Consider the following 25,745-nt stretch of genomic DNA (forward strand, 5'->3'; position numbering starts at 1 on the left):
AGGACTATTGTTTTTAGTGGAAGGCGAATGACGCAATTGTTTGCGGAGTAATACTGTTGTGTCCGCTCGTTGCAGGACTTGAGTCTGTTACTTCTCAGTCAATAAAATAAAGATAACTCGCAGAATATTAGTGTAATTTTTATTTTAGGTACACTACAAACAGAAAGGTTAGCTTGTTTGTGGACAATAGCCAACTTTGTGTAAGACCATATTACAGAAAATATAAATTGTATGTTTTTATTAAATAATTCTGTGTTTTTTTGGCATTAGACCACATGCCGTCTGGTTACACAGTTACATAAAAGCTTGTTTGCAAAGATTTGGGCAGTTGATGTATTTTATAACAGTATTTTATAGCATTTTTTAAAATCTTGAAAATTAAATACAGTGTAATACAATTCACGAACACTGCATAATGCAGAATTTTATTTGTGCCAAAATGTATATTATGTTTAATAGGTAAAAACATAGTATAACAGCACCCATGTGTTCTAGCACAAGAAGAATCACCACAATCAATGCACATGGAGGAGGTGAGACCAACAGGCTTACTCAAGACTTGACTTCCCTTACTCCAGGTGCAGAGGTAAAATACTTACCTAACATGAGCAGCATTTCAAATGTTGTATTACATTACAGATATTCATAACACACATATGTTAACCTAAAATGCAATGAAAAAGAAAGAAACAAGGCTTGTTAATGTAGTTTCTTGTATTCTGTGGTAGAGGCTGTGTTCAAGCTGGTCTTAACCACAGAAAAAGGTGTAATTGTTTCACAAATCCTCAGTTTATGTAGTAGACAAGCCTATTGTAATATAAAACAATATTGAGAAATTTCAAATTTTCGAATCTTTGACCAACAGAGGTCGCCATTTTCTACAGAATATGAAAAATAATGTTTAATGTTAGCCCATTTGAGAGAAAATTGGTTAAAATAATAAAATATACACCAGATGCAATCAACTACAAATTAAGTGTTAAATGGTCATGTATTTGGGGAAGATTTATATTGAATACAAGTGTCAAGCTGCTTCATTTGTTAAATGTTTATTGCAATGAAACTTTAACATTTCATAAAAAAAAATCTGTGTCTTAAATACATTTGAAGGAGACACACATTGTCATCCAGTGCAAGTAACAGGTATCTGCCAGAAATACACAAACAAACAAACAAACACAAGATGGACACAATAAAATTAATAATCTTTTCCAGTTATAAATATTAACAATATTTCAATACTGTTTAGTCTGAACCCGGCAGACATTCTTAGTCAATCTGGACATGGCCAGAAATTATAAATATAAATTAGATTTTAGTTTGTACTTTTTGTAGCCACATCCAATAAATTCACAGATTACTAGGTAGAAAAGGGAGTATTGGTAGAACTGAAAATCTGCTTCTTGTTCCAGTTCTCGTTTTGGCCACTAGGGGTGTTCACATCCCAGAGGGCACACACGTCTTCAGGTGGTTACATTAATGGCATCACATTCTCCCAGTCTCCTACACATTGATGAAAAAGGCTTTGCCCCACAGTGGTGACAGTAGATTAAGCCTTTTAAGCCTCCCAGTAATGTCTTGAGGGGCTTGGGCACTGGAGCAGATCATACTTCACATATCCAACACGGTCCACCTGTCTCCTTGGGTTCATGCGCCAGTAGAAACTTTCACGGCAGAAATAGAAATGACCTAAGAGAAAAACAAAACGAAGGTGTAATTTCTCAATGACAAATGAAACATATAATAATCATTTGACCAAAGAGCAACAATGTACCTTTGTAGAGGAAAACATCATGTGCGTCATTGGGAACACCACCGAAAACTGAGTCTATGTAACGTGGGTATCCTTTGTCAATCTTCTGGGCCTTAACGTCAAGCCTGGAGCATACAGCAAACCATTACAGTTAATATATTTCCTCATATTGGGATTATAGGTGCCATATAAGTAGTCCTTTCTTACCTCCAGAAGTTCTCTCCACTGAACAGCAGGACTTTCCCTTTACCCCTCTGCAGAGCACCTTCAACCTTCTGTACGCTGTTGGGGAGACCAAGTTTCTCCACGCTTCGGGGGCCATGGGCATCCTTCCCGGTGTATACCCAGAACTGCCGACCTACAAAGAAAGGTACATTTTTAGAGCAATTCTTCTGCAAACCTTAGATATTATTTATTTAAAAGTGATTGCCTATGCTATACAAAATCTAATTTTATTGTGTACCTGAGAAGAAGTAGATTTTCTTGGTTAGAAGGTCCTCAAAGGCAGAATCAACTGAAGCTGGGAGTTTGGGCCATGTCTCAGAGGTAACAAATGGTCCCATGAGCTTTTTATGTTTACTGGACATTTTCCAATAATGTCTGTAAAGAAATGGATTTCAGTAACATTTGTAATGATTTTAATCTAGTAGAAAATGTAGGAATAAGTAGAAGTTTTCTTACCCATTGCTAAAGAAATGCAGGTCTCCTTCGATCACAGTAATGGTGTCAAACTTGTTGAGCTTGCAGGCATCCAGTGTGGGGTCCACGGAGGGAGTGGTGGTGGTGATTGTGGGCTCTGTGGGCTCCTCTGTCTCGTCTGTTTCGTCAGTGTCAGGGTAGTCTGTGGTGGTGGGAGTGGGCTGAGGAGTAGTAGGTTCTGGGCCTGTTCTGCCGCCTGGAGATGAAGCAATACACTTTGAGTTAAATACTGTGTGACAAGTTATATTGGTTTTGTATGTTGTCTAGAGCATACCATAGAGATACTGTATGCCTTCAATGTCATCTTCGTGCAGTGAGAAGTCCTCCACGTAGCTGTACATGGGGTACATGAGTGCCTCCCTGATGTTGGAGTGATCAAGACCAAGAGCATGTCCAAACTCATGAGCTGCCACAAGGAACAAACTGTAACCTGTAACATAGTAAAATCAAATTCAATAAAATTGAGTCCAAAAGACTAAAATAAAAAAATGTCATTATAAACATGCATTTTTGAAAAACCTTACCCTGGTCGGGACAGAATCCCCATTTCTGGTCCTGATCATAGCTGGCTGTGGTAGCACACCACAGTTTACCATCAGCGCGCCCCTCACTCGTGCAAGAGTCGTACTCTTTCCCCAAAAACACAAACGGAAAGTGGCATGGCTCTCCTTCAGCATTTCCGCCTGTTACAGCGGTATCTGCCAAAACAAAGACATATCAACATAAGCAACAAAACAACCGTGGCAGCACCCAACTGTGTTTACGAGGTGTGGTTTTGAGGCTCACCACGACTGGGACAGAAGCCATATTTCTTGTCCTTGTCAAAGTTGTCAGTGGTTGCACACCAGCGGTACTCATCACTGCGCCCCTCTGTGGTACAACTGTTGTATTCTTTTCCCAAAAAGACAAAGGGGAAGACACACTGTTTCCCATCCGAATTTCCTCCAATAGTATACAGCACTGTCAAACAGAGTAGTTTGTTTAGTTGAAAATTTGCATTTGAATAAATCCATATGAGCTCTATAACAGTGAAGTCAGACTCACATTCACTTGGACAAAAGCCATATTTCTTGTCCTTGTCATAGTCTTCCGTGGTGCCGCACCAGGGAAGATTGTCTGTCCGCCCCTCTGTGGTACAAGTGGTGTAGGCTTTGCCCTCAAATATGAAGGGAAAATGGCACAAGGCGCCATTGGCATTCCCATAACTTGTCTTTACAACTAGAATGAAAAATTTGTAATGTAGTTACTGAAACAAAACGTAATTGGAGAGCCCCCTTTTTAACCTGAAAGTCTTTGGCTCACTCACCTGCGCCTCTCCCCAGAGTCCAGTGCTCGTCATCATCAAAGTGTGCGTCTCCCTGCAGACCCTCACCCGGAGGATAAGCATGAGCCAGCAGGCCGTCCTTTCCATCAAAAGGGTACGGGTCTCCATGGTCTGTACAATAATAGCCCCACATTTACACTTATTCAAAAGAGCAGAGACTATGCTGTCTCATGGTAAACACTCACCCTTTTTCCCAAATGAGATCATGATATCTGCTGTTCCATCAAAGAGCCGTGTGAAACTCAGGGGGGTCACTGCGCTCCAAACTTTAAAAGCTCTGGCAAAAGCATCATCGATCAGAGAGCTCTCCATGTCTGGGGAATAGTTCAGGATCCTGGGGTAAACAAGAGGATATAATTTATTACATAGTCAATTGACACTGCTTTCACTGAGATACACTGTGCAATAATTGTCAGATATTAAAAGCTGTCATGCAGTATAATACTAGCCTGTAAGTGATGTCATGATGGTCCCATTTCAGATCCCCATCAAAGGTCTTGTAGTTGGCAACATCAGGGACTCCACAGCGAGGTCTCTTCATGGCGTCCAGGGTGGCTGGGTCCAGTTCTCCTGTTTCCTCCAATCCCATCTGTCTCTGCATGCGCTTCAGAGCTTTAGACGCAGACACCACTGGCTGAAAACCACTGCGCTTCACCGACTCCATGTAGCCAAATCTCTGCAGGTAATTCTGGAGTAGGATATACAATTAGTTAACGTAAAAAAAAAGAATATGAGGAAAACAAAAGCTAATCTCATCCTTTAGTTCTTATCTACACAAACTATCTAGTCTACTCACCTCTGCCAGCTCCATATCTGTCACGTTTTTGACAATGTCTCCAGGGAAGGTCACAAACACAGACTTGAGGGGAATGGTCCATCCATTCTGCAGACAGACTCCCAACAGTACGCACACAGCGAAAGCACGGCACCTCATGATGAGAGGTACAGGTCACTACTAAATGTTCAAATTAGGATCTTCTTCAACTGTCTCCTGGGTTTGTTGTTGTTCTGCTTGAAATGAGGCTGTGGACCTTGTATTTATGCCACACAACATCTTAGTCACTTAACACCGCCTCCCTCAAACCTCAGCCCTCCCTCTACGTCTGATTGTTTACACTTGCAAGGAAATTGGGGAATTTCCAAAATATCCACATTCAGCTTTACCAGGTAGTAAGTGTCACAGTTGATCTAGCATCATTTCACACAGGAAGCTGTACAGCACTCATTTCACCATCACTGCAATTACTCTTAATGTGACAAGCTTCTTTAAAAATATTAAATAAAATTTTAATGTTTTAACCAAAGACAATCATATAAAGTTATTATTGAAATCCTTCACTTAAACACATTATCTTTCATAAGGTTGTAAAAAAAAAAAACCTGATCAATACTCAAATTAGAATCAGACCTAGATAGTAATTTGTACTAATATTGATAAAAAAAAAAAAAAAAAAAAAAAAGTTTTACGATGGTTGTTCTATTTATAACAGAGCAAGTATAAGAGCGCGCATTAATATTGAAGAAACTTTTCAAATTTTGTTTATTTAGTATTATTTATTTATTGTATTTATTGTTTTGTATTTTTATCCATATCAAATCATAGTGTTGTGTCTTATCATATATAGAGTGTAAAGGTTGAAATGTTATTTTTGTGACAACACTAGGCCATTTATTAGTTTAATCAAGTTTCATAATGATCATTAATGGTGTAATTGTGCTATTGCATTTGATTTCCTGCCTGACATCTTGTGTAAATAATGCTTGTAAATGTCCCATAAATTTCATGTAAACCATACAAGGGATTTGCAGAACTTCAGAGTCCTAACACAGTGGAAGTGACTGCTATGTTGATATTTTGAGGCAAGCTTCAGCCTCTTTGTGGGCTGTGACGCTAAAACCAACACGCCCTGAGTCACTCTGACATGAAGCTGCACATCAGGGACTTTTTTACAATGAGCACACTGCTGACAGCTCCTCTTCAAACCCAAACATGGTCTGGAGGACTCATCTATAGCATCAATGGACTCTATTCAACACCACTATTCAATGGTTTCTAAAAATTTTAACATCAGGAAATTCCCCTGTATAATTAGAATTTGTCTAAACAAAACAATAATATGGATGATAATATAATAATAATATAATATGGATGCTAAAATGTTTTATCCTTGTATATTTCCCCCAATCATGTCTACTCTTGCCTTTTAGTGCGCAGTACATATATTAATATTTAGCATTGGTCTACTTGCCAGATGCCCCCATACTATTGCTATATGGACAAAGTTAAAATGAGTTAAGAATGTTTTATAATTGTATTAGTTCTAAGGGAGTCACCATCAATCTTTTACATTTTATTGACTTGCTTGCTTAAATTTCTTTCATTGCCAGTAGACTAATATTCTTTTACATCCTGCATATATTTACAGCAACTACTTCAAATACAATATTTTGTCTGTAAATTGGCATAAAAATAAATTGGCTAGTGAATAATTAAGCTCAGTTGAGTGTTTTTCCATTGAGCACAAATGGTGTTTATTCGCCCCAGATTAATGTCCTAATAAAGCCTGTTGTAATGTAATGGTGTAATGGTGTTTTGATGGAGATGTCATACTTCCTTAAATCTGAATTTGTGGTTTCCCGTTGTGGTCATATTCTATCCTGTATCTGACAAAAACATCACTAATCGCTCTTGAAAAAAACACTTTGGACTAATTTGACATGTTGTCATTCTTGGACCATTCACAGTGTGACCATAAAAATGTTCCTCTCATTTGTAGAGAGTAGCTTTTATTTATTGGTTACTACTTTGGTTGACCAAGATTACTATATGGACTCTCTAATAGTTTTATAATGCATAATACGGTGTTGACAAGTCTGCTGCTATTTTTAGAGCACATTGTATTTGGATAAGCAGGCTTTATTTACGCCTTTTAGCAACAGCCCAGAGTAGTTCCAGTCCATGTCTATATTATGGTCATGTTTTTGGATTCATGGATAATGTTTCACTTTGCGCTTTCCATCTTCAAACACCAGCTCTCTTTCATTTCATGCTTTTTATACTTATTCAGACACAATCCTAAGGTTATGTATGTTTATTTTTGGCTGCTCTGAGGATCCTTAGGCGTCCTTTGAAAACATCTGTCTTTGATTTTATATGGCGTCAAAGCCTTAATGAATACGGCTCCATGCATTTTAACAAATGCCACATTTCATTTGCCCTCACTGCCTCACTCCCTGAAAGACGCCTGGCACAAGACCCTGAAAATACATGGACTTAAGTGGTATTCTTCACCCAGTACTATAGACCTGTTGGCACTGCTGGGTTGTTCTCCATTTCATTTTCTCAGCGTTTGAAAATAATGTCTTGAACCCACAAAATGTATGTCTTGGAAGAGTGTTTTGGACATTTTCTAAATTAATCCTTTACTTGAGAACATAATACAGTAGACATAGTGTTACAGTTGTGTTTCTATGAGGAATAGTACGAGTAGCAGTGACGTTACATGTTTCACTTGAACATGAAATAGTAATATTACCCTCCTCCTTTTGAGTGTCTGTGAGCATTTTTGGTCATTTTAATAATAAAAAAATACCACTACTCAACAAAATTGAACAACCTATTTATCGTATATAGGTTTGGTTATGGGAGTTTTTTTTTAAGGAATTTTTGATTCTCTATCCTGGCACTCCCTCACTAGAAGAGATGCAGTGCTATGGTTGATACAACATTAATCAACATCATTCGCTGACACAGCTGAACTTATTCTAACCATCCCATTTTATGTCTTTTGAAGTATAAACAAAGGTGTCAGCACATAGACGGCTAACCATGGTGTTTTTGGCCCAACAAATCAAGCAGTTGTAGTGCTGGTTGTAGTCATAGTTTTTTTCCCTTGTCTGTTGGCACATGTAGTGCTGTGAGGTAGACACCTGCGTCATACTATTGAATAATATCAAATTTAAGCAACATCCAGTCTGATCTTCACGGCTAATTACTCTTTGATGATTCATAAACATCATATCTGAGGTGTGTGAGCCATCAACTACAGACATTTATTCTTTAGGTTTGCTCTAAGTATAAATCTTACAATTCACTGATGGTTAGTGAAAAAAGTTATTTTTCCAAGACTTCCAGCTAAACTCCTGGCCTTGTTTTCTTGGCCTACATTTCAGTGTTTGTTAACACTTTGGATCAGTTTTTTGCAATACTGTGCTTCTGCTTCTGCATATTGTGACATGGCCTGTTTAGATTGAAAGTGTCTCGTTAAAGAATAACTGTTTTGGTCTCATGGTATGCTTATAAATGCAAAAGTCACTTCCTGTCTGCTGTAGTTGATGTGGTTCTTGAGCCAAACCTGCTTCCTGAGCTGCGCACTTTTACAGTGACTGGTTTGTTGACTTTGTGGTGGGACAAAAAGCCTGGATAGTATGGGACTGTAACTGAGTTTGATGTGGGTTAAATAACCCCATCCAGGTACTTTATTTTTGCCTTGCAGCCATTTTAGACCCCATAAACCAGTAATATTCAAAATTGCTTTGGTGGGACTTTGGTGTTAGATTAGGCTCATATTTATTCTTGTTTAAATTTGAACTTCAGTGTGGATTAATGTAGTGCAGTGTTGTTGTTAGTTTAAACCTGTTCTGGTCCTATTTGAACCTATAGATTGTGTCCTTGTTTAGGCCTGGTTTAGTTTTGGATAAGTACAGTTACATTAGGTTTGAAGTCCTGATGCATCCTTCATGCAGTAATATGATACATATTGGTCCACTGACGCTCAATTGATCAGATTCTTTTTTCAGACCGATGTTTACTTTGTTTTCATACATGAGCATTTGAACTACTCTCTCACAGACTTCCTCAGAGTGGTGAAAACTTTGGAATGATAAAAGAATCTGTTAAAAAAAGCTACTGAAGCCCAAATTAACTTCATTGGACTTATGTATACTCAAGTCATGGATAACAAGAGAAAATATAATGATATACATATTTAGCTATGAATTGATTATTAATTATTTATTATTAAGAAGCAAAAGTTTTTGCATCTGTTTTAACTTGTTCAGTTTGGACAATGTAACCAACACAGCTGTGCTTAAGCAATGACTCCTTTATAACATTTTAATTTGCCGACAGATATGCAAACATGTGGTTGAGGACACTGGCATACAGACAAAACAAACATTCAACCAAACTCATTCATATATAACTGAGTGAATATTAGTCATAAGAGGCCTGATAACTTATATAAATATCCCACAATATAAAAGGCAGTCACCTGAATAGGAGAAGGATATGCCACTTCTGCTTCAGCATTAGAGCGAGACTATTACTCACATTTGGAAAGAAATCAGGCTAAATGTGTTGGACCATAAAATATATGCCACAGAATAACAAACCATAAATGTCTTGGCACGTGAGACGCTCATAATGAAAAGCAGTGCAGCTTAAACAGGCAACTGCTCAAGTTTGTACTGCCCACTGTGGCTGCTGCGATCGTACAAAATAAGAGATGGAAGGGGTTTTTTTTTAGGTTAAAATATTGCCCCTTGACTTATACGGCATCATTATGAACACGAAGTTGTCACCATAATTTCATTTGTTAAATATAGTCAGTGGTGGAAAGTACTGAAAGTATGTACTCGCTTGAGTTTACATGGTTCTAAAATTATTAAATTAAAAATACTACTGACAAAATTGTACTCAAGTAAAAGTACACAGTATGTATGAAAAGTTGTAGTCCTACTTTTAACATAATTTTACAAGCTCAAATGCAGTGCTTTAAAATCTACTCTTAGACAGTACAATACTCAACAAATCACAGGAGTCAAATCCCTTTATCTCTTGTGATTAAATAACCAGTTTCCTTTGCATTTTCACTATGTGTACAAAACAGTATTAAACTCTACATTGAAAAGAGCAAGGCAGTCTAAATCTGACTATGTAACTAGGACGCTAGCATAAAAGATGATATTGTGCCATACTATGCTAATAACATGCAGGCCAGTAGGAGCAGAGGGTTTGCTGTAGTGATTCCAGGTAGAACCAGCCCAAATGCTGAAGCAGCCAGTGACATGACAGACACTCACTCGGCCTCCAGGTACTCTACAGGATTGGGACATTTTGGTGTTTGGATACAGGATATGATAGAGTTGATTCTGTGTTTGTGTGTGTGTGTGTGTGTGTGGGGGGGGGTGTGTGTGTGTGTGTGGGGGGGGGTGGGTGTGTGTGTGTGTGTATACATATATATACACACACACACACACACCCCCACACACCCACACACACACACACACACACAGTCAATATTGGATTCTTATCATGGCATCTGACCTTTAGTTGAGCAATAGTACGGAGATGAGAGGAGCTCTATATCAAAAAATTACAATTGTGACGTTGTGGTTGATCTCTGACGTCAAAAACCAAACCCACAAGTGCACTCCAGAGACATCTGAGTCAAAACATTTGTCAATCCTACGAGAGATTTAATTATGTAATGTGGATGAGAAGGAGCAGGCCCGGAGCTGGAGGCGTGGGCTGGCAAAGGTCTGTGTTGACTTTATGGACAGCCATCTTTCACCGACTCTGTTAAAAGCTAATTACCAACACCCCACAGCAGTGGTCTCTCTAGGCGTGCCCTCCAAGTCTCCGCCACAAGGCCTGATGGGAAATCTGACTCGACCAAATATTGTTATTGCCTTTAAACTGCGTAGAGAGCAACGCCTTGAGAGTTATTTTTAAATGAGACACAATAACAGCAGTACTGTACTTCAAAACACAAAGGCAGGGTCAAACATCTTTTATGTCAATATTATATTTAAAAGTGAATGTAACTTTTCTGGTGAGAGAGTCTTTTTATGGTTTTCCTGTGAGAGGGGTTGCCTCTCCACAGATCTGACCAGTCCAGATCAAATTGACTGAGGGTCGTCAAAATAAATACAATCCTCTCACCAAGTTGAATTATTTTACCTGCTTAAAAAATTATATAAACCCTTTTAAATGAGGTTGCAAGGCACCCTGGAGACCTGGGCCTGGGTCTGACCTGTGATTTTGGCCCGGTGCCTGTAATCCCTCATCAACCAGGCAGGGTCCATAGCAAAAGAAAACTGAATTCTGTCTTTTTTCCACTTATTCAAGTAGCTGCTTCAGTTTGCCTCAGGCCATCACCCAGTTAATGCAATACTGTGGCACATTCCACGCAGAGCAATAACATCTGTATGGAGTCAAGTAGATGGCAGAACCTCTACCAGAAAAGTTACATAGTTCACCTTTAAAATTCCCTCTGATTTACAAAACCTGACCCAAATAGTTGCTCTAAAACTGTTGGAGGTCATGTACAGAGATGTCCATTCAAAAACATAGACAGAGAAGTGGGATTTTCCCCGTGTGATAAGGGACAGCAGCTGCTAGAACGAGGAAGTGAGTCAGCCTCAGCCTCGGAGCGCTCCTCAGACTTGTTGAGGCAGCACCATTCACCTTTCATGTGTCTGCATTGTGGTTTGAGTTCACCATAAATGCAATTCACTGGGTCAGCTTAAACTAACATCACATTAACATTATTTACCTGAAGTGGTGGGAAATGTTAGATCATTTGAACCCAAAACACAGTGTCATTTCCCTGTTGAAATGTAGTCCTCATCTTTGCTGTTAAACTTTCTAAAAATACCACATACATAGAGAAATAACACACAAATATATATGTATTCGGTTAAATCATTGTTGAATCCTACTGCTGTTGCTTTGTGCATGTGTTGGACTGGTTCAAAATCTCACTGAGCAATAAAAACTGCTCAAGTGTTTTTGAGGCAATTAATCTCCCTCTGGTACTTTGAAAAATATAAATTTAAATATAAAGAGTTAATGTTGAGCCAAGGAAGCATGCAGTTCTATAAGAGATTACAGTATTTGGAAACATTTGAACCCAACACAAACCCTTTCACTTTTCACTACATTCATTACATTTCATTACATTCAAGATTAGTTTGCATAATGTATATTTTACAGATTAATAGTAGTCAGTTTCTATTCCAGTTTTTGATCTAGTTCTAAAAAAGGGCTTTGGTCAGAGTATTTTTTTTTTCTCCAAAATAACCTAACAAGTGTTTTTCATCAAAAGTCTGTCTGAAGTGAAAAAAGTGACCTTGGTTACACTCTGCCCCAGTGTTTGGTTTGGCATCATCAACTAAAACCCCCTCTCTCCACCATCAGGGGGCACTGTTTCATAAATCCTAGTCCTTGATATCAGGCACTGAGGCTGAGGGAATTACTGCCAGGAGGAAAGAGAGCATTATCAAGCCCTAACAGCTACACAGTGTATGGTGGAAATCTGTGACATTCCCCAGGAAGCCAATAATGCACTAACGCAGCACAATGCCATCTCTGCCTCATAAAGCCTTTCTTCTTGTACATGAAATTCAATGAAGATTTTTATAGCCTTCTCTTGTCGAATGTGGGTTCACACTCGAGTCACTCCTCCCAGCGCCTGACAAGCGTGCACCGGGCCTATGTTTACCTCCCCGGGCGGTGATCTGATAGGAAAAGCAGATAAAATATTGATGTAGCTCTAATTTTGTGAGCTTGTTTGGTGAATAATTGATTGTCAGGGAAATTAGTTTGTTTTATTTGCAGCACTTAAATGTGGTCTCAATAAAGGTTATTTTACAAAGCCTCACTGAATAGAAGAAAGCTGGAGGATTTGTTAACACAATTGATCTCAAGGTCCGTTAGGTGCAATTCCCAGCATCCACTTTAGTTCAAAATCTGAGAAATCAGATCATTTGTAAATCTCTGTATCTATAGGTGTCTGCATTGGACTCAGATGCATTATAGGCATGCTTATGTCTTCTTAAATAATCTTGAATCGCCTTGAGAATAACTGCATGTTTCACAAACTGAAATTAAAAAAAACTTTCCAATAATGAGCTCTCAGAAAAAGTAAATGGATGAGGGGTTCTTGCTTGTTTAGTGCTTCCTGCAGTGGATGTTTTTGTGTAACTGAGGTCCCTGAAAATCAGAATTTAAGCCATGTTTTTGTTGGTGTCAAGAGCATCACTGTATCTGCCTGTTAAAATTTAGTATCTTTTATGATCGCACTCCAAAGTCACTTCAGAGACATGTACGAGCTGTTACCAAAGACACATCTTAATGGTGCAGTGTATATAGTGCAGTGACAGGAGGCCTGTACCTCGCTGCACTGGGGGCAACAACCTGGTTGCTTATTCATAACCTCTGATCAGAGCTCAGGTAGATCAAATCGCTCCTCCATATTTAATGAAAAAAGCCCTTCTGTGTGACATAAATATCATGCATGTTGCCTCTGCAGCACGCTCCTGCAGCTCAAAGAGCCTGAGAGTGCTAACTGGAGCTGTTGCAGCAAATGTGAGCAGGAAATTGAAGTACAACAAGGCAGAAGCCTCACACAGGTGCATTAGGACAGGCACATAATGGAGGTCATGCTTTTACTGCTCCAACACCAGCTATTCACCTTGTATTCAACAACAACATCCAAGAATTTCCTTTCAAAGTAAATACACAATCTGCCATATCCAACACAAAAATATACATTTCTCCCCTTTTATCTTCTTGTTTTTGAAAATGTGATTTACCACACATTTTTACACCTGATGCCCTTGCCACTGCAGCCTTTTCTCAACAGTTTTATTATGACTTTTTTGACAAAATTGACAGTATATCTTTATATGTTGAATCACCCAGCTAATCAGGCAGGACAACATTCTTCAATGATTTAAATAACAAATTTCATTCATAGATTTTGGATTAAATTTAATATTTGTTGACTCATTTGCATTTGCATCGGTCCCACTCGCCAGGAACAGTGACTGACCACAGGGTGGACCCATGTTTTGGGATTGAATAGAGATGATGTAGATACTTTATTCAAACAATTCAATAAAACTAATGAACATATTTTATGTTAGGTTTGCTTGTAAACAAAACCAAAGATCCTGCTGCCCCCTACTGTATGCACACACAATTAGTGAAAGTGTCTGTGTAATCCCTCAGTCGTCCAGGTCTGATCCATAGCAAAAGATGATGTTTAAATCTATCAACTGGACAAATTGTTGTAGGGGTGAAGACAGTTCAGTCAGAACTGAAGAAGCGGCTTGGATGAGCAGCAAAACATCTTCACTCCTACAACTGTCCAGTTGACAGATTTAAACTTCTATTTAACGTCTATTAATTATACATCTTATTGTATGCTGTAACTACTTTCATTACTGGACAGTGCAGTCGGCATTTGTGCGACAGAAGCAATTCCCTGAGGATCTATTGTTAATACTGTCAAGAGGCACAAGGACAACAGGTCGCAGTGAGGAAAGGTCACCTCTGTTACACAGCCACACAAGTATTTCCTTTCCTCCTATTTGTACTCCTTATCTCACTCTGCACCCACTTGATATTTAATCCAGGTCCTCTGTATCTCTGCCCGGAAAATACAAACAGTAATAGTAACCTATAGATCGCCATGTTTTTTTATAAGCATCTGTTTTTAAATATACAGTAAGATGCCTGGTCTGCATCCTATAGTAGTGATCAGGAGGCTTGATTGTGAGTTAGTGGAAAAAACACAATATTGATAATTGGGCTGCCACTGATTTACAAAAAAATTTACAAAATTCTTAAGTGAACCTAACACCAAATTTACCTCATGGTGTAATGAATTATGAATAGATTTAGCTATCATGAATGGACAGACCATGAAAATAAAAAAGAAGCTAGCAGCTGCACTTGGATTAAAGTCACTAGAAGAACTTTGTAAAAAAAAAAAAAATTTCTAAGAAGAGAAATGGGGCGTAAGAGCAGAGACGACTCTTAGCCTTATCTGGAGAGCACTAGCTGCATTATTGCACCGTGGTAATGAGGAATCCGCTGACTCCTTAGAGCTGCACATTGAGGCAGAGTACCACAGATACAATCCAGGCTGGTGGAATATAAGGAGCAATTATGATTTAGTGAACAGTGGCTTGGCAGGGTAACAGCGTAAGCCCTGTGCATTAATACTATTGGACAATATTGCACAAGGGTCCCCTCTTAAGTGCAGTTTCATTCAAATTTAATATTGTTTACATTTTGGATGCAATGTTTTCAAGTAGTTCAGTATATTATAAGGGGTTTAAGCTTACTTGTTATGGCCAAGGAAAACTATACAGAATTGATGACGCCCCTCAAGGTTGCTCAGGGAAACGCTTAACTAGTGATTTGGGACTGAAAATTGGTTATAAGTCACTTGAATGGAGTTTAAACATACCCAGAGTTGTGGGGGTTTTTTTTCATTCAAACATGATTAAAACACAAACCCTGCATGTTTAGGCTGAGTTCTTCTCTCAAACAGAAAACATGACATCACAAGGTGGAACAGAGCATTTGAGCTTTGGAGATATAGACAGACTTATAACAAAGTATTACTCAAACGTGTGAATGAAGCACATGTTTTTGATGAAGTAACAACATTATAACATGGGACCTTTAAACCTTCAGCCTTTTAAGTCATTGGAAGTGGTAATGAGGTAATCACTAAATGCATTATGAAAGGACAAAGAGATGAGATCTAAGTTGATATACAAGATACGGTAACAGAAAGTGATTATGACCTCTAATTATGTTTAATAAATAAACTGCATTTAATTTGATGTGAAACAAATTGGGTTGTTAGTGACATGGGGGCAGCATGTCAGTATTTATAGTGTCTTCTTTGCCCGAGTTACTGGTCATATATAATTCAAAATGGACTCTTTTTAGCTTTTAATCATGTTATAATGCTGTTACCTCCTCAAAAACCTCCCCAGAGTTATGTTTCTTTTTTTTTTCTTTTTTTTTTTTTTTTCTTTTTTTTACACATGTTTGAATAATACTCAAAATGCTCTGTTTCACCTTGTGATGTCATGAAGCGGTAGTTTTTATGTTAGCAACTGCCTCTTACCTTTAGTTCAATAGATTGGCAATTTCAGGGCTGAAATCATCCAAATTATTCTAGTGAAGCAATATGGAGTTTAAAAAGACAGTGGAGCACTTTGTTTATTACCACATGACGTCACAAGGTGGAACAGAGTGTTTTCTATTTGAGAGAAGAACTCAAGCCTAAATATGCAGGATTTTTGTGTTAAACATGAAACAAAACACAACTCTGGGTATGTTTTTGATGCAGAAACAACATTATAACATAGAAATGAAATGTACTGTCTGAACCAAGTGTATTGTTAGACGAAGACATTAGCCATTTAGTGTGTAATTAGAAGTTATCCACCTTGGTGATTTCACTTATCAACTCCTACCGCGCTTACTGGGATGCTTAGCTGCTTCAAACTAATGTACACTAAATATGCATGCACCTGGCATCTGTTTGCTGCACTGTTGGGAATTCAGTCGTCCTCTTCGGGGCCTCATTAGTTGCATTTCTGGCTGCAGCACAGACAGTTCATAATCTGTAAAGCTTTTCACCTTTGTCCTTTTTCTGGCGCAAAAATAAAAATAATAAAAAATAAAAAAATAAAATAAAAAATAGAAAATACGACAAGCTGAGGAGGTTGACAAAGGCGGACATTCAGCCAAGCTCCATAAACCAAATCCAGACACAAACAGAAGACAGACTGGTGTGTGGAGCTCGCATAGTAGAGACTGGAGCTGGCACTGCACAAGAATAATGCTCCAGTGGAGGTAAGATCCAATGGGATGACCAAGGGGAGCGAAGATAGACCAGGCTATAATTTAGGAAGTAAAATATATTCAGAGAGTTACAACCTTATTTTTTAAAGTCATTTGTAAAGTTGTATGTATGTTTTGATCATTTTAGCTATGCCAAAATTCACTCACACAAGGAATCTTCCAGCATGTAAAACTATATTTCAGTATTTATATAGCATTACATGTACAGTAGAAAGCACATTGTTACAGTATCATAATTATACATGTATTTTTCCAAGTTTAAATTTTTATCTCACTCCACTCTACACTGTGGTCACATCTGAGCTAATTACTGCAGTTAAGATTTGTTCATATACAGGCATAACACAATCCCTGTCTGTACCTGCCAGAGGTTGATATAAGTAAAAAAAAAAAAGAGATTGTCTTTTACTCAAGATAATGTAAATAATAAACTTAAGTTCTTACAAGAGACAAACCAAAAGTAATGTACATTCTCATAATAATAGTGGCTAGCGCTGGCAACATGACATCTACGCCCTATGTGGCAAAATGCAAAATAGAGGTCCCACAGTTAATATAATATACTCACAATCTTCATGTTTTTCTCTGTGGATTTTCACAAATAGATCACTTCAAAAATGTAAAATGAAAATGCCTCAGACTAAACAGTCTCTTGGTAAACTGCAAAATGTTTGAAGCACCACTTCCTTTCATATAAATAAGACAGAGATGATCTGATTAGCAGTGTGGACAAGACTAATGGCCCGTGATGGTACTGCAGTGCAATAAAACTAAATATATCTTCATTGACCATAACGAGATGGTTAGATGGGAACAACTTGCAGCTTCCACAGTGGCATTCTTTTAGCAAGACCCATTACTGTGATGTAGGATTTATAAATCCAATGAAGCGCAAAACAATTATGAAAACTGACAACTTCAAAAATATCTTTATGTTGTTACATTTGCTGTTTGTAATGCCACTTATGTGGGGAAAACATAATTGTTCAAATGATTTGTTCTGTAAACGACATTAATCTGAATTGAACCATGTTGCAGTTACTTTTCCGCTTTCTGATTCAAAACATTTTGCGTCCATTTTGGATCCACTCCCCTGTTTCATAATAGAGCCGTGGTCCCATTGCCAGCTGGCACTGGGAATGTGTAGATCAAGTCTTCTTAAGTGCATCATGTTCTGTGTTTCCCACGAGGAGCTGTCATCCTCACAGACTCTCCAGCAGGCAGAATGTCCTAAAGCTGCTGTAGTCTCCAGCTGCCTGCATGCTTATCCTTGTCCATCTTCTTCATAATGGATCCAGCACTGGGAATTTTCTGCTTCACTGGTGTTACCGGATTAGTCCATTCCATCACTCCTCCTCCAACTAAATATCTTTGCCTCACAAGTGTTGTGCGAATAGACCCTGAAAAAGCCATTAGTAAAAGTCTATTTACATAATTGTTACATTCAATCCATCCCAAACTCAGTAGTACGATCTTCAACACACATTATGCTGCCCTCATAATTTGTTCTAAACTTAATACTGACAATCCACCCACAATAACGTCATGCTACACTGCACCTGACTTCATGTGTTAGTCTTTTACTAAGAGTTGAACACAGTAGATAGTGAAATTGTAAAAGAAAATCTTATTACTGGCCACAGTTGGAGGAAATCCATTGCTCCTGAGTATTGGCAACTTTCCATTAGCTTTTGTAGCAGCCATTTTCACATCCTCATCGCAAAAAATGAGGTCTGGTTACAAAGGCCTATACAGCATTCTGTTCCAGTGCTTGCTCTTTGGGTTCTTGTTGTTCCTGGTTCCCCTTATCTCGTTGCCCGTTGTGGGGAGGGATGTCCAACTTGAGCATGGGTTTCTGCATGGAAGGAGGCGACTGGGGCATGTCTTTCCTGTCACTCGGCTGGATTTCTAAAATAGGGAGGTTCTTGCAACAGAAATACTGCTGCAAAATTTTCTGGAATGCTGTACGGAACTTTTTGATCCGGAACGCGTATATGATAGGGTTGACAGCGGAGTTGCCGTGAGTTAACAAGATGGCGACGTAGAGCAAAGCAATTGGTTTCTTGCACTCGGGACAGAAGAGGGTGATACAGTTGATGATGTGTAAGGGCAGCCAACTGATTGCGAACAAGAACAGGACAAGTGCCAAAGATTTTGCGAGGTTCAACTCTTTGTCGTAATACTTGTTTGGATCTGCGTGGCTTGTGTTGATCTTCTTGTTGTTGAGCTGCTTGTGGATCATGTAGAAGATCTCTGCATAGATAACAAGCATGAGGACCAGCGGGGGCAGAACCCATCCGAAAAAGTTGAAATACACCATGTAGTCCATACTGATGACTGTTTCAAACTGGCAGGTGATGATGAGGTCCGAGGAGATGTTAGAGGAATTTTGCTGCAGACGCCACAGGTTGTTCCAGCCCAACATCGGTGTCAGTCCCACGATGAAGGAGACGGTCCAGCAGAGAACTACGGCCAGTCCGGCTCTGCGAGGAGTCACCACGCGCTTGTACCTGCAGAGGACAAGAAAACACTTCAGATCACAGCTAGAGCTACATAGGACGGCAGCAGGTGAGGTGTAGGTCCTGGCTCATTTTTCATCTGGACACATGACAGAAGCAGTGCAGCTTTAGAATCCCTGTACACTCCAAGTACACCATTTAATTAACTATCCCTGTCATTTATTTCTGCATGAATTTCAATAACATGCTATTGCTGTTTTCATGAAAGTCTTTTATCAACTGTAAAATGTATTTAAACGGCATCTAATGTTCAATTCACTTTCCTCAGTGAGTGTTTTTAATATCAACAATGAGAGATTACATCAACTACTATTTATTCTAACTTTATTCTCTAATTCTATTGTATTGTTTAACTAATTTCCTCTTATTGTTTCCTTTTTTTACTATGCCTAAATGCCCATATTGGATGTAACGTGAGCTCTCCTGTTGATAATCGAATCCATCTTTGTCTCGAACAACAGCGTCATCAATGTCTGTCTATCTCTGTTACCTCCAGCTTTGGCTCTGACACAAAAGGCATAGGATGTTCTTATTTTTGACATTGTCTCATACAACTGACATTTAATATGAATGAATGTGAGATTTCATCAACTATGAATGTCTGGCATTTAATACGAGCTAGACAGGATATCTTGGTGTTTTAATGTTCTTTTTCTGTGTATTGTGTTGTCTGTATATTTGTTTTTTGTTGACTTTTATGTGAGGTACTTTGGGCAGCACAAGTTGTTTTAAATGTGCTATATAAATAAACTTGAATTGATTGCTCATTCTAACTATCCCCTTTTGTTCTCACTCTCTCAAATTTGAACTATTTTCATGTTGTTTAAAATGCCGTATCCATGTTGGATGTTCATCTTTCCTTCTTAACATCAAACATATGTCATTTTTTTGCAATATTTTTTTTTGTGTGATAGCAAAATCAAAATGATCTAAATCTAAAATATATATCCTGTTGTTAATCGTATCCATGCTTTGTTCATCACAAACAAAGCAGACATCAGTATCTTTTTAACTCTATTACTCTATTTCTCCATCTTTGACTCTAAGGAGGCTCCAGGCTCTTAAGCTTCAAGAAAAGCTGCTCTTATTTCTGACATAGTCTCATACACACTTGACATTTTCCCTTCACAGTCCCACCTGCCGTACACGCCTCTTCTACACTCTCCTCTGCGCTAGACTAATGACCCATGGTACTTATAATTCTGCACCTTCTTTCTCAAACCCTGCTTTCACTCGGGAATATAAATAACATTAAAATGACTGCCTTATCCAATTGTACACTTTGTAGATACTAAGGTTTTTATCTTATTCTAAATATTGAAGACAGACTTAAGCAAAAGACCACTTTTTGCCTGTGGTTATAGTGGATTATCCTCAACTGAAAACTAGCTCTATTATACAACACTTCATGGCCTCAGCTAACCCCAAAAGGCAACTCATATTTTATCATTTTAGGTGTTTAAAACTCAGACATTTTTTCTTGGGATTAATAATAAATGAATCACCTGCAACTATAAAAGTTTGGCTCAATAATTCTAATGGAACATCGATCACTTGAAGAAGAGTAGTTTGAGTATCCAATTAAAGGCATTTGATTTCTAGAGATAGGCATCTTAGTCCATCAGCGACCCAATGACACAAGAAGGCTCACTTTAATCCTTGCTTGCAGCGGGGATGAGAAAGTTGTTTAATGTGTTCTCGCTGTGGCTACTCAGATCAAGATGGCCACATTAGTTGACATTTATTAGGTGTAACACTGCTAATTGCCAGAGAACTCTTGGCTTTACTCCACCCTGACCTTTGATGGGAATACGCCCCTAGCCAAACAAATACTCTGACTTATCTGACCAATGGCAGTTGCGGTGGTACTATTGATTAGGGGATGTGTTTGTAGAAGTAGGCTGAATTATCGTGGTGAGATCGTTATTCTCACACTGAGACGGAGTAAGAAGAAAGAAATCAGATAATGTCTCAAACAGAGATGAGTGCATACGAACATTTAGCCAGACATGTGTTCTGCAACTAACTGTAACGCACAGTACATTTAGTCAGAGGGAAGAATCTATTGCAATCATGTTACAAAACACTGTCCCACTTAAGACTGGGAAGAGTCTGGGAGTGGCAGCTCTGACTCCCTTCTGGGGACAAGTCGTATTTTAAGATAGTGAGGAGGATGGAGCAGATGTTGAGAATATTTAAACAATACTGAACAATATTTCAAAACTGAACTTTGGATTGCACTGACTGCTGGTCCACTGAGGATATGTTGTGATGATAAACTGCCCTCTTCATTAAGCCTATCAGTGAGTGCCTCAGTCTCAGCGCTCCAGCTTTTGTTTCAGACTTAAGTGATAAATGCAACGAGAAACAAAACTGAACATGAAGATTTTGTAATACCCTTTAGGACATTAGTTGCAGTCAATCATTTGCCAGCTTCTATATAAATGATTTTAGTTCAAGTAACATTCAGTTGACATTCATGGCATAAAGCATATTATGATTATTGGCTATATTTAATTTACTGTTTTTAATGAAAACAAGCAGGTTTCCACAGTAAAAAACAAAAGCACCAATTTCCACTCATATCTCATGTGTGAAACCCGTATGGTTATTTGCAATCCAACCATTCGAAAAGGTCCCAAAATTGTCCCTTTAACTGCAGTATTAACTATTAAGGATGCAAGAGCACTGTGAAATCAGATTTAGCTTGCAATCATGAAATGAATATGCAAACTGCAAATGTTAATGCTCCTGGGCATGTCTCAAATTTAATCACAATGAAAACTCACAATTAGACATTTCCAAACAACTGCACAATACACTTCATAACAAGAGCATTGAAATCTCTGTCTTGGTACAAATCAGCCTCTAGGAGCCTATTCAGCTGTGCTTAGCAGAACAAGTGTTTACTACTTATAACACATATCTGACTCTCCATTACTGCTCAGCAGTTTCTGTTAACTGTGAAACATAAGGCTGACAAAGTGAGCCAAAACAGGGATTTTAGATTCCAGACTGACCCAATTCACTGAGCTGTAAAATCTAAGAATCTAACAAAAGCAGTCTATTGCAGTTTTTCATGATTCCTTTTAATACACAATATCTTCTGCACTGCATAGCTCACATTTGAGCTCTAGTGTAACTGATAGACACAGCTGCTCGATGAGGCTTTATTCTGTATCAGTATTTTAGTGCCATACTGTATCTACATGTTGTGACTGGGCTGGCACAGAGCGGGGGCAGGAAACAAGGCCCATGAGAAAATCAATGCCCAGATTCACAGAGAGGTGACTTCTAGTGAGTGTGAGCAGAGGGGGCTAGAAGAACAACTATCCACTATCTGATCAGGACTCTGGCAACTGATATGGTCTCCAAGATAATAACAAGCCTTTCATAGTGTTTCTCAGTTGGGAAAATAAATGATAATTTATGTTTTAAAAGACTGAAATATGAACAGCTAAACTATAACAATCTCCTGCATATCAGAACATGCACGATAAGGTCTACAGTAGGGTTAGCAGTTTAGACCCCAAAGAGACCACATGTTTTCATGTTTGCAGAGGCAATTATTTTACATAATAAATTGCAGTCTTTATGATTTTCTGATTGCCAATGTTCAAATTGTGTTTTTCGTAACTCTAAGATTAAAGCCCAATCTCCGTCTGTCAATCTGTTTAAATTGTGATGATAATGAGTAGTTTGAACACCCGCTCCCCACAGGGACCAAAACAGCTAATTATTTACTAAATCATTTTGATGACTGAGTTTTATCTGGTGCGTTAATATTGTTCTACTTTGATGTATGTGCCAAATGTTGTTAACAGCTGTTTGATTAGACACTGACTCTACAGTTAGTCTGAAGACGACATCCCAGCGCACACTATTCCCAATTATAAACAGACAATAGACTATACTTCCCACAAACATCCAATATTTCATCCCTAAGAGCAAAAACTTGCAGTCCTTGTGTTAAAAGTGAGTCTGTTGCAAGGTGATAAAGGATGTTGATTTGGTGTCTGAAAATGACATGTTGGTCTCCAGGCTGTAGATCCCCTGGAACAATGTCTCAGCATGTTAGCTGCTGTGGTGGCAGAAACTGATTAAGTGGTTTTGTAGTTCACAACCTAAAGGCACAGATGATGAAGGCCAACAGGGGATAGCACTTTGGGAGCTTTCCATCAATATACCACCAATATAACACACGTGCAGTAAATATGTAATAAAGGTTGCACTCTAGGAACCAGTCAAGAGAACATGCATGCTCCCATCTGTAGGTGATCTCTGTGTCCTACCTGGTGGGGATCTTGACCCTGAGGTAACGGTCAATAGCGATGGCCAGCAGCGCCAGGATTGAACTTTGTGTGAGCACCAGCACCGTGCACGCCACGAGCAGGCAGCTGTAGAAATGAGTTTGGAGTCCGATACTGATAGTGATTGCGAGGGGTATCACGAGGGCTCCTACTGCGATGTCCGCGAGCGCCAGAGACACAATGAAACAAAACGTGGTGTCTCTGAGTGATTTGTTTATCTTCACTGCCCAAACCACCATCACATTCCCGAGCACGGAGGAGACTGCGATCAGCACCTCCATCCCGATGTAGAAGGACTGCGCTGCTGTGAGTGTCCCGGGCATCCTGGCTACTGGAGGGGCGCCTGTGTCCTTGATCAGATTTTAAAGCTGTCCCGTCTTTTCCAAACGAGCGTCCATATGCGTCACGATGCCCACATTGCCGCTTGACAAATATGAGGTTAAACTTTGTGGTCTAATCCATGGAGAGTCCTAGTTTTAAACAGCATTTTGGATGTGAGCGTCTTCTCTTCTGGAGCAGGTGGCTATTGTGCGCTGCGCGTCTCCCCTCGCTTCATTACACCTGCCTCCATGGTGAGCTGGGCATCCTCTGGCGCAACGTCAACAGAAGCTGTGGTTAAAGCTTGGGGAGTAACAGAAGCGAAAGCGGCGATGTTTTGGATGAAACGCTGTGAGGAATGGTGTCAGCGCATTGATGGCTCCGCTCCCCTTCTTTCTCCGTCTTTCTCTCCCTCCTCTCCACCCCCTTCTCCACTCTTACAATAATGCAGCCTCCGAAAATAACTCTGATATTTGCCTTCTGTTGTTTATAAATGATCTATCGTCAGCGCCTGTGGTCTCATTCCAGTTCCCTTTCCCCCTGTTCTTCGTTGGAGCTTTGCGCAGCTTTACGCGGGACCGTCCCAAGAAACACACTGTTAGTGCAGAGGTCACAACGCCACACACGCCTTTCTCCCACGCCCTTTCTAATGCTAATGGACTTTGCTCTGTTTCCCATTATTCTGATAAGAGATGAGGCGGTGCATGGCATACTGTCGCTAAAAGCATATAAACCTGTTAATGTTTCATTTGGAACAATTTTGAAAACAATTAGATTAGCGAATCTCGCATTAGCTCTGAGAACAAACACATATTCAGGTCATTCTAAATATATCTGAAAACTTCAAAGATCTGCGTTTAGAAGCCTCAGGCCAGCCCCAGATCTTCCTAAATAATGAGAAATCTGCGTCAGCCAAACAGCAGTGCAGCCTATAGTGCCCATAGTCTTATTTTGTATCTCCACACAGTTTTAAAAGGACTTCAACATCTTTGACACCGCAACAACAACCATAAAGAGCAAAGGGTGCAGCACTGGAATGCTTTTGGGTCACTTTAGTTATGGGTAAGAAGTGAAAGTTAAGGATATATGCAAACCGTTAAACACAAACAACTTAGACAGAAATGTTTATTAAGATAAATATTATAGTTCACAAAACAATCTGTTCTTGTCCCAAAGATTTAATCCACTATATCCCGTCTTGTGTCTTGGTAAATCCTTATAAAGTCACTCTCTGGGGACAAATGCAGGTTGCACTTGAAAGAATTAAGGATTATGGAGATGTTTTCTAATCCCACTGTCTGCAAAAAATAATGTGATGCTGAGACTTGGAGTGTTTCAGAACTATGTGTTCATGTTCAAGAATCTCATCATTTCTAATGGAGGGTATTACATTACTGTTTTAATGCAGTCATTGCCAGAGATAAAAAATAAAAATAAAAATGGTGCCAGTTCCAGTCTGGCAGAAATGAAATGCAAAGGGTTCAGTCTGGAAGAATGTGTAAAATAATCTGTGCCAAATTTATCTGCACACCGCACATAAGGAAACACAGACAGGAAATCTGTCTAAAACTGTCTAATTGGAAGTTTTATTTATGCACAACTCCAACATGTAAACACACAATATAACCCTCATAAACATGCCCCATCCCAGGATTGAGAGATTCTTTGTGGTGAGGAAGTGGTCCCAGATGGTTCCCCCTGCTACATATATCACAAGATTTCTATAGAAGGAGATGGAGAGACTGATGGTATCTATAATGTCAGAGGCTGAGGATATTCTCAACAGGAGACCAGTGAAAAGGCTTTTTCCATGTGAATGTTCCATGTGTTTGAGTCACACTCATCACTGTGCAGCTCGGAGGTCAGTCACAGTGAGCAGCAGTAGACGAGCTGCCATATGGGCTAAAGCTGTGACTGGGATTTGATCCACTTGTGACGGTTTAATGAGCGCAACACATGAGGAATCAATCATTATAGAGCTCAGGGTGTAAGCTCAGACTCTGTACTACACTGAAACTGACTGAGACGGTCAAATGATGTTGGTAGTGAGCTGTCAGACTAGGGCTACTGTGTATTCTGCCTCTTAAAATCATACAGATGTTAATGCTTTTGTAAAAAGGCTTTGAGCAGCAGAAGATGTGAG

The 25,745-nt window shown here is 39.1% G+C and overlaps 2 protein-coding genes across 2 annotated transcripts; both read right to left on the reverse strand.

The window, feature by feature from the left end:
- Positions 1 to 1,033: 1,033 nt before the first annotated feature.
- mmp9 (matrix metallopeptidase 9) lies at positions 1,034 to 4,785 on the reverse strand. The gene is made up of 13 exons (XM_055222930.1): positions 4,573 to 4,785; positions 4,226 to 4,464; positions 3,962 to 4,110; positions 3,759 to 3,887; positions 3,497 to 3,670; positions 3,239 to 3,412; positions 2,977 to 3,150; positions 2,727 to 2,882; positions 2,435 to 2,648; positions 2,217 to 2,353; positions 1,961 to 2,111; positions 1,775 to 1,878; positions 1,034 to 1,689 (listed from the first exon to the last, which is right to left on the reverse strand). The coding sequence occupies exons 1-13, from the start codon at positions 4,708 to 4,710 to the stop codon at positions 1,559 to 1,561; spliced, it is 2,070 nt and encodes a 689-aa protein (XP_055078905.1). The 5' UTR covers positions 4,711 to 4,785; the 3' UTR covers positions 1,034 to 1,558.
- An 11,829-nt stretch (positions 4,786 to 16,614) lies between these two features.
- On the reverse strand, positions 16,615 to 24,165 carry adora1b (adenosine A1 receptor b). The gene is made up of 2 exons (XM_033970365.2): positions 23,267 to 24,165; positions 16,615 to 18,965 (listed from the first exon to the last, which is right to left on the reverse strand). Exons 1-2 carry the CDS (start codon positions 23,605 to 23,607, stop codon positions 18,203 to 18,205), a joined length of 1,104 nt encoding a protein of 367 aa, XP_033826256.1. The 5' UTR covers positions 23,608 to 24,165; the 3' UTR covers positions 16,615 to 18,202.
- Between the last annotated feature and the right edge of the window lie 1,580 nt (positions 24,166 to 25,745).

Source organism: Periophthalmus magnuspinnatus, chromosome 7, assembly GCF_009829125.3.
Source record: "Periophthalmus magnuspinnatus isolate fPerMag1 chromosome 7, fPerMag1.2.pri, whole genome shotgun sequence".
Taxonomy (NCBI): domain Eukaryota; kingdom Metazoa; phylum Chordata; class Actinopteri; order Gobiiformes; family Gobiidae; genus Periophthalmus; species Periophthalmus magnuspinnatus.

Coding starts and splice junctions, on each gene's coding strand:
- mmp9 (XM_055222930.1), bottom strand. CDS start 4,710: ATGAGGTGCCGTGCTTTCGCTGTGTGCGTACTGTTGGGAGTCTGTCTG. Junction 4,111..4,225: donor CATCATGACATCACTTACAG/GCTAGTATTATA, acceptor TGTTTACCCCAG/GATCCTGAACTATTCCCCAG. Junction 1,690..1,774: donor TGATGTTTTCCTCTACAAAG/GTACATTGTTGC, acceptor TTTTTCTCTTAG/GTCATTTCTATTTCTGCCGT.
- adora1b (XM_033970365.2), bottom strand. CDS start 23,607: ATGCCCGGGACACTCACAGCAGCGCAGTCCTTCTACATCGGGATGGAG. Junction 18,966..23,266: donor AGGGTCAAGATCCCCACCAG/GTAGGACACAGA, acceptor TGTCCTCTGCAG/GTACAAGCGCGTGGTGACTC.